At 42.7% G+C, this 9,369-nt stretch overlaps 1 protein-coding gene across 4 annotated transcripts in view; it reads right to left on the minus strand.

Annotated features, from left to right (window-relative positions):
• The window catches only part of ZNF410 (zinc finger protein 410), a 30,454-nt gene that overhangs the window by 17,816 nt on the left and 3,269 nt on the right, over positions 1–9,369 (minus strand). For 2 of the 4 annotated variants that reach the window (XR_004843013.1, XR_004843014.1), the window contains exon 1: positions 8,303–8,735. Coding sequence is in view for 2 of the 4 variants with exons in the window: in XM_035902058.1 (XP_035757951.1) it covers positions 8,303–8,335 (33 nt within the window). In the remaining 2 variants the exon portion in view is untranslated. Of the gene's footprint in view, positions 1–8,302; positions 8,736–9,369 lie in introns of those variants that run through there. The other 2 variants (XM_035902058.1, XM_009646676.2) reach the window with 1 other exon arrangement.

The following is a 9,369-nucleotide window of genomic DNA, read 5'->3' on the forward strand; positions in this document are numbered from 1 at the left end:
AAAGGAAGGGATCAAGGTGGACCAGGGCAGAACAAACACAGGAAAATGGAGAGGGGAGGATAAAAGAGGCCCATTACATATAAGCAGGAAATGGGTCAATTCAGTGGCCCAGTGCAGCCTAACCATCCCAGGCTGTCCTGTCTTCTTATTAAACTCCATTCCTAACTATTTTCTGTGTGATCCTGCTCTCTAGAGTGTGTGTATGTCCTATGCTGGTGAACTCCAAGACAGACTGGCTGGCAAGCAGAACGAGAAATGTGAGGACATATCCTAGAGAAACCCATGAAGGTTGTCTCTGGGCAGTGACCCTCTGAAGCAGAATCAGGCACTTTGCGCTGCCTGTGTTTATGTGGGTAAAGCTAGGAGCATCCTACCCATGTTCATCTGTTTGGTGCCAGTCACATCTGTACAGTGGCTGGATCTAAGATCAGAAATAGGGAGCAGCCCTCATCTTGATGGGCCCAGGAGGTGAGAAAAGAAAAAAGAAAGGAGGTTCATTTGTTCAGTCCAGCAGATTCAGCTATCCTTAACATCAGTCAGCTCTGGCAATGCAAACATTTCTTCTGGCTAACTCCTAAAAAACTTGAGTTATAAAAAAGGAACCTGACAGTTGAGAAGGAACTGGAAGTCAGGGAAATGCCTTTCCTCTCCCCTGAAAGTCTTCCCATATTTAACCAAGTTCGGAGCAGCAAAGCATCTGCCTTGTTTACTCATTCTGTCGCCTTGACATCTCAAGCTTTTGTCAGATTACGGGATATAATGCTGGACTCCTCTTTACCTCCAAGGCACAGACACAGAAATTAGACTGTCTTTTTTCTGCTACCAATGCCAGAGCAGTCCATACTAAAATATTCTGATTTAACAAAGGAAGCATTGCTGGGAGTCAGGAGATAACAGCCCAGCTTTTGCAGTGAACTGAACTAATTCTTCTGTGAACTCCACAAGATTTTTTAACAAATAACGGTCTCAAATCCCTCCCTGTATGGAATAAAATTTCCCGAGACCAGAAAGACTGAAAGGGGTCAGTTGTAGCAGACCCAGACACATACTCCACATTTCAGAGAAAATGCCCCTCAAAAACTTTATATAGGTTCTTATTTATTTGGCTGTAAGTTCTGTCAAACAGTCTTACTCCTCTACTCACATTCTCAAAACATTTTGTAAAAAAACACAGATGAAAGAAATATGGAAAACAACAACACAACAAAAACTTAACCTTCAAGCCACTATTCCTTATCTCTAGGAAACTCCTTGACATCAAGGAAGATCCTGCATCCTGCTGCTGTCTAGCAACAGACTTCCTTTATCTTTGGCATTTAGAAGGAAACTGTACAAGACAGTTATTCAAAAGCTACTACCCTCATTGTGACACACTTCAGCATGCATTCACACTAAGCCCAGAGAAAGTTGTCTGTACAGTGAGATGGTTCATCAGTGTCAACAGAAACAGAGTAAAAAGCATGATATGGTATATTTGTGATTAAAACCCAACAGACACTAATAGCTTCTTATTTTATACGTTGTGATTGTCCTAGTATTTAATTTTCAGTACTGGCACCCAATTCCAAATTATTTCTATAGCAGATACCAGCCTTTTGAGCCTCTACTACATCAGGATGAAGTTCATTAAATCAAAGAAACTGCAAAGAAAACTTAATAGTTTGGGCTCTGATTTCTCTATGCTTATTTCCTCTCATGAAAACACTGCAAATACTGATGCTTCCTCAAATAGTTTTAGTTTGAAGAGTTACTGCTGTCAGAACCCTGAAGCCTTAATTGCCCCAGAGGTCTCACCTGGGGCCTCTACCCACACCCCCTTCCCAGGGGCTCCATTTAAGCTCAGCCTGTGCTCCCCAGCCCTTTCCTGAGCTGTGTTATAGGTTTATGTGTCTCGAGCCCTGTCTCCTGGATGGGCCTCAGGCTTTTACTGCATCAGTGTCTCCAGCCTCATCTCCTGCTACTCCTGACCAGACTCTCTGGATAGACCCTGAACCTGGTTCATCATTTTGCCTTGTCCAGGGCTGTGAACGGACCCCGTTTCCAGCACCCACCTCTGCCCGCCGTGCTCAGGTACTGCAGGACCGTGCCCTGGTCAGTCAGGACACTGCCTGGGCTGGGATCACCCTTGGCTCCCAGCTCACCCTCCCTTAGGAGCAGCCTGTCCTCACTTCACAATTATGAAGGTAAAAATTAAGTTTTGAAGTCATTCAGATGGCAATATGCCACTTGAACTAGTCTGCAAGCCAGACTGCAGTTTGAAAGGTTAGCATTTTTTCCTCTTGCGTATATTATCCAGAGGCCCCTGTCAGAAGAGGGAACTATTTTTATGTTGTCAAAAAAAAAAAGCATAGGCAAGAAGAGACAGTCCCTCCCCCAAGGCCATGTATTCTAATTTAAGGTTAAAAAATAGGAGAAAGAGGGGCAAAAAGAGAAGGGAATTAGGAATAACAGAGCAAGGCAACCAGAAGAAAGAAGTTGGGACTAAAAAACGTGAGCAGCAAGATGGTTCTAAATTACAGGACTGTCTCTCATTTAAAAGCTGTTCATGATTGCTACTGCTGCCTACTCTATCATGAAACACTTGGTTTATGGACTCTTCTATTTTTATACAGAAAGCCTTAGATAAAACTCTCCTCCTACAATAGGAAAGCTTTGCTTCAAACCTTCCATTTCCACAGAGCAACGCTAAGCCACTAGGGAAAAGCAAAATGCAGTAGCCATGAACAGATGCTCAAAAGAAAAGAGATCCTAATTTTCTTTGTAAAGTAACAATAAGTTAGTACAGAGAATGAAAAGGGAGCAAAAGAAGCAGCAGTAAACAAAAGGACATGAATCATGCTCCCTGTTAAAATTTGGAATACAAACCCCTAACCCTTCCCATAAACTAAAGCAAACCAATCACCAAATGTATCCCTCCCAACTCTACATCAATTAATTCAGAGAAAATAAAAATTTTCATCTGACAGTTGTATCTTGACAGCCAAGTACTTTCAGAAACTTTCATTCCTGTTCGAAATAACTGAATACCTTTGTGACAACTACAGCAACTCAAATATGGGAAAAAGCTAATTACAAATACTGTGTGATGCTTTCTTAAGTTTCTTTTAATTTGGTTTTGCAGCTGAAAGCAAACAGGAAATTGTAAGGGTATCTGATAATCAGCTATTCAGTATAAAAGACAGACTAGGAACAGAAGAGGTAATAAATTACATGTGCAGATAGACAAATTCTAACAAACCGTAGATAAGAGAGAGTAACAAAGACCAGAACTCCTAGGACACTGATGGATGAGTCACTAAAAGAAAGACTTGTGTGTGACCTTGAAGAAATTCAACCAGAAACTTTTTAAGAGATAGGAACAATATTACCATGGGTTACCAGAACACATCTCTTAGGCAAAAGCAAACTTTTATGGGATATGGGAGAAATTCTGGGACCAGGTAAAACTTATTATTAAGATATCTTAAGAGGAGGCTGTGGGAATGTGAAAAACTTATGGATGTTTAGGGGAAGGATCAAAGGTGGGGAAAGGGAGGGATCAAGGTGGATAGGAGAAGAATAACCATGGGGAACAGGAAGTGGGTGGGAGATAATTTGTCAACATGTTAGCAGGCTGCAGGTCAGCAACTGCTCTGCCTCATCACTGTAGTCTATCCCGTCTTCTTTCAAATGCTCTTTGCTCCCAAATAGTTTCTGAGTACATTCATCTAGTTAACTTCAAGTTGGACTAGCCTGTGAATAGGAGGAAAACACAACCTGGAAACCCAAGATCCTGGCCAGACGCTGTATTAAAAAGCCCAGGGCCTGGAGACGAATACTGGAAGGACTCAAGATTTGACAGAGACTGGACAGATCCATGACTGTGAGTATGCATGTCAGCTGAGAGAGGGCACGTGTGTACGCTAGCAGATTTCAGGCGTGACTACCTGATGAGTAGGAACAGAATTAGGCTATTTGTGGTCTTCCTGTTCCATGTGAATGCCGTTTGCAGGTGCCTGTAAATGTACTGTCCTGTTTATAGCCATATGAGTCTGTACTGTCTATTGTGTGCATGGGTGCATATCTGCAGTTCAGGCTCAGCCTCACTTCTGCCTGCATCTGGGTACGTTCCAGTGGTCTCTTGTCTGAAGGACCAGGAGGGGAAGAATCTCCTGGATGCCACAGCTCATCAGACCTTGTAACCACGTAATATCAGGCATCACAAACAGAATCCAGATGGGCTGTAAGTATTCCCGAGATGGTCACCATAGAATTTCTGTGTGAGGAGGGGACTGATCCTTCTGCAAATATGGCCAAAGTGCTAGAATTTGTAACCAAGCAGATAGAACATCTTGGGACACCTGAATAGGAATAGTTAGGGAAACTGAATATACAGAATATTAACAGACACAAAAGGAACAATAAGAGGTGTAAAGTGGCTTTACTCTATAGCCAAGATATCCCTTGGAATTTGAAACAAATTTTTATATTGATTAATTACAAAAGGATGCCCTCAACTTAGAGATTCAAACTTTATGGGCCAGACGACAGCCATACAGAGAGAATCTATATGCCTTGGAGGGACAAAATGAGCAATGTTCAGGTGCATCTTGCTACGGTGAATTTTATTTTTTTCTTTGCCCTACCACCTTCTTGAATATACCCTCCTTTTACTTCTGCTGCTGAAACACCACATAACTCTGAAAATCCTGTAAGTAACATAGACAATGTATGTACTAAAAATGTAAAATATTTCTTGGCTCTTGTCACTAAACAAATAATTGTCACCCCTGCTGGTCAAGCAGAGATGGCTGGACAGGATGATCCCAGGGTCTGTCACCACAAGCAATGCAGAATGCTTGTACTACCAAGAAGCTTGGATAATGTGCCTGACCCGAGGGGGGAAACCCCCAAAAAATCTCTTTGAAGAATTGGGAATTCCTCCTAGAGATCCTAAAAATAATACAAAACACTACAGAAACAAATGAAAATATGACCATCTGGGATGGATCCCATTGAAGTTTGTGTCCCATAACACACCCCCTTCAGATGATTCAAAAGCCAAGAAGTGTCAGGCAGCTGCTTTGTTTCAGGTGGGGGTGGCTGGGAGGTCAGGGGGGAATGTTGCTCCAGTACTAATGTTCAGATCTATCCTCCCACTGGACGGCTGGAGAGCTAGACTAGACTCCCAGAGCAGTAGGGACCATGTTTATAATCAATACTGATTCTGTTCTAAATTTAACCAGTGAACCACTACAAAATAAAGAGGTCAAAAGAACATTTAGCAGAGGGGGAGGTGCAGAGTGGAAAGGAGAGGCTAGAGGGCTGGAGCTGAAGGATGTGGAGGGCAAGGAGGCTGCTTAGCTAGAAACTAGGATACCCTCTTCCTGTACAACCTCTGGGGAATTAATTCATTCACAAGAGTGTCTCTCCTTGTGAGGTGCTGATGAGGAGAGAAAGGAGAGGCTAAAATGCCTCCCTTCACCCCCTTTTCAATAGCTAATTCAATTTATAGACCAGAGCTGTAGTTCACCTGATTGTGCAAGAGCTACCCCCCACAGCAGAAAGCACCCTGCAGTGGACCGCTGTGGTAGAGGTGGCTGGAAATATTTGCAATTACAACAAATCACACCGAAGCCTTAAAGCATGCAAAACGCAGATCTTATCAGCTCCCTGAGGAATGCTGGTAATAACAGCTTTGGGGGCAGGGAGTACAGAAGAAAAAGCAGATCCATCTGGCTGTACAAACTGTTTCCAAGCAGCTTTGTAACTTCCTATGAAAGGAGGATTCACCTCAAGTATTAAACATTGACTGGCACATTGCTGCCTTCTTTAGGGACAAAACCAGTAGCAAAGAAGCTCATGCATCCATAGTGCTTTGACTAATGTTATCTAGATGTTACACAAATACAGTTAGCTCTTAATTAATACTTTTCTCCCATGGTAGGGAACACGAAAGAACATCTATGGCTGTAAGAATTATGGTGCCATGGATCCCCAGAGGATACAAAACTATGACTGACTTTTGGAGAGACTTGAACTTCTTTTTGATAAAGGTGTAAAAAGGGTGTGTACCAGTTTCACAACAAAGGAGTAGAAAATAGTACTAACGACACTCAGCTTTCACAGTCAGAACCAGAAGGAAGGTGTGTATAGATTTGGTAATCCACAGAGTAAATGAATCCAAATTTGTAGTATAAAATAGCCTTGATCAAGATTGAGGAACGTGGTTTATAAGACAGCATCTATGGAAAGGCTGCCTTCTGAAATCACTGGAGCTTTCATGCATCAGGCCTGTTCCAACAGAGAATGGCCTACTCCAGTCTGGGCTGTCTGAGAGTGAAGTGCAACTCTGCTATGGGGAAATAGGACTATTACGTAAACATGCCTAATTAACACATACCTTACTGAAGCTGAGAAAAGACAAGGCCCACTTCTAGCTCCTATTTGAGGAATGAGCATTCCAACTACCCTGGTCCTTGGCTGTCAGAAATAATCTGTGGTAATCTACCCACTCACAGACTGAAGTAACAAAGTCCCCCGCCTTATCATTCAGACCTGGGAGAAAACTTGACAGAAGTTGAGATCAACCACAAGGCAAGAGAAAGGAACTCCTTGTAGCCCGTGCTGAGACTACTCAGGGCTACTATGAATTTGCAGCTGCTTTTCCTGAATAGTGTGATTGGAAGAACTTTGGCTGCTCCATTAAGAAACAAATACCTTACCACATCACCTGGGCTGTGACGAGTTACCAGCATGTAATTATCACTCTCTTTAGAGTACCAGTTTAAGATACCTGCTGTATTGCACATGGACTGAAAAGGAATAGAAACAGAAAACTAAATAAAACCTATTCTATTTACACCTGTGAACTTCCCCAAAAGGTACTTCACAGCAGTACTAAGTCCTCTGCTCTAGGACCTTAGCCTTCTGAAGAGGTAAAGTGGAAAATCAAAAAAGCAAGGACGCAAGGCGATACAGCCCTCTGCACTTTCAAGTGGGGGAATGTACAGATAGCTGGCTAACAGCTGTTCAGCCTTAAAGACAAAGGCAAGAAACAGGAGAAGTAATTAATTAAACACACTGATAACAATTGTGTTGAATGTAGCAAACTGCAGACAGTTGTATCTAGCAAATTAACAGGTTAGAGTAACAAAGACCAGAACTCCTCAGACACTGGTCAGTGGGCCCCTGCTGAGATTCAACCACAACTTTTGTAACTGGTAAGAAAACAAAATTGCCTTGGGTTATAGGAAAGACCAAATGTATTATCGGATGCAACAGAGACTGCAGGGTCTGTAAAACTTATTATGCAATGCTTAGGGGGAGGATCAAAGGAGGAATCGAGGTGGGTAAGTGGAGAAAGCACGGCGGGGGGGGGGGGGGGGGAGGAAGAAACTCCAATCACATGTTAACTGGCTGCTGGTCAGTATGCTGCTATGTCTGATCACTGCAGTCCCTTCTATCTACTTACTAAACATATTCCTAAATATTCTCCCCACAAGTGAGTGCACTGCTAGTAAACTTCTAATCTACTAACATGTGAGGAGGCAGCAACCGCAATCTGGAAAACCCCAAGATTCCAGCCAGAAACTGGCTAAAAAGCCCTGGGCCTGGGCACAGATACCAGAAAGACTTTAGGCCTGGCAGAGACATCTGTGAATGCAAGTATGCATAAGAGTTGAGTGAGGGTATAGATATATACTTTTGTGTTGTTCATGCTGTTTGTGTTTACCTCTTAAAGGTACTATACCTGTGTATGTGTTAATCTGTGTGTGGCCAGCTGTGCGTGCACTGTGTGCACTTGTGTGCGCACACATACCTCCCTGCAATTCGCGCTCAGCCGCGCTACTGACTGAACCTGGGAGTGGTCCAGCAGCCTCACACCAGGCAACCAGGATCCCCTGGGTGCTGCTGCCTACCACTGTTGCCAACTGCTTAATAGAAACATGAGTACTTTAAAAAACAGAACGGGATGATGCTAATAGAATAATCCAGACTCTCCCAAACTTAGTATTTGGTTTGAGGGAAAGAAGTAGTCAATAATTTATTTTATTCTTGTAACAGAACATTATAATAGTGAAAAAAATAATGTAACCTGAGAATGGGCAAGAGTATTGGCTGACGCTTGAAAGGAGGGGAAAAAACCTGCAATATTCTTTAATCTTTTACCATTCAAATCAAAACAGAAGCACTACAAGATGCTATTGAAAACACTTTGAGAATTCCTATGTAAGCAGCAAACTGAGTAAACTCATTGAACTTTTTCTAAGTGTTGCCCACAAACGTCCCTGGGAACCAAATCCAGTTCACAATTGCTCACCTCAGGTTTGGATTCTAACTCATCCGATAACATTGATTCAAGCGTCCGATTCCTGCAGCTGTCCTCAGCAAGGCACAGATTATTTCTTTTTTTAGTTCAGAGAGAACAACACCCCCTGCTTATTCTCATATTTTCCTAAGTGTAAAACAGTGTGGTGGTCCTTCTGCAAGAAGCTGTGTTGTGCAAATATTCAATTTAACCTAAAACAACAAAGAAGGAAATATAAAGAGATAGGAACCAAAAAACAAGAGCAAAGCAAAAAGAAGCAGGCAGATGTTGCATGCAACCGTAAAATACATTTTGAAGTACTAGGAAAACTCATTTACCCAGGTTCCTGCATTTCTGTTGTCACTGAGCCAGAAAAATAACATCCTAAGACTGCAAAATTAATTTTCAAAGGCTATTTACCACATTTTCTTTGCATTAGCTCATTTTCAATGGAAAATTGAATTGTTTGTCCTGGAAACTTATGGAACCAACTGAAAATCACCTAGAGCATGCAAGAGACAGGAGCCTTGAACTCCCAGCCTGCAAAACAGTGGAATTATCCAAATTGTTGATAAAAGGCAGCCATATACAAACAAACCGTCACCTGGAAACCTCTGCTTTTCCTGTCTGTTAAGATGTTACATTTCTGATTATGAGAAATAGCTCAATGAACACAGGTAAGTTAAGTTATTTCACGAATACCCATGCAATGTTTCTTCTTTGGGCTACAAGGGAAAATGGGAACAAGTTTGTATCTCTTTTTGCTTACTGGGAAAGCACTCGGAGATAGCAACAAGAGAAGAAAGCGGACTATGTACAGTTCTTGCCCCCCCTCCATTCTAATTACGAATCTGTTGACTATATTAAAAAATACGGGACCAGCTAAAAAGAGAACCCAGAAGCCTTCCGCTCGCACTCCTGACAGCAAGCGGTGCGGCACGAGATACTCCACGCCGGAGCCCCACGTTCTGCCGCGAAGGGACAAGATAATAAACACGGTGAGAGCGGAGTAGCTCAGACCAACGCACGCAAGCCGGGGCTCGGGAACATTCCCGCTCGCTCATCCGCTGCCCCTTTCG

Source organism: Egretta garzetta, unplaced genomic scaffold (assembly GCF_000687185.1).
Source record: "Egretta garzetta isolate BGI_Z169 unplaced genomic scaffold, ASM68718v1 scaffold79, whole genome shotgun sequence".
Taxonomy (NCBI): domain Eukaryota; kingdom Metazoa; phylum Chordata; class Aves; order Pelecaniformes; family Ardeidae; genus Egretta; species Egretta garzetta.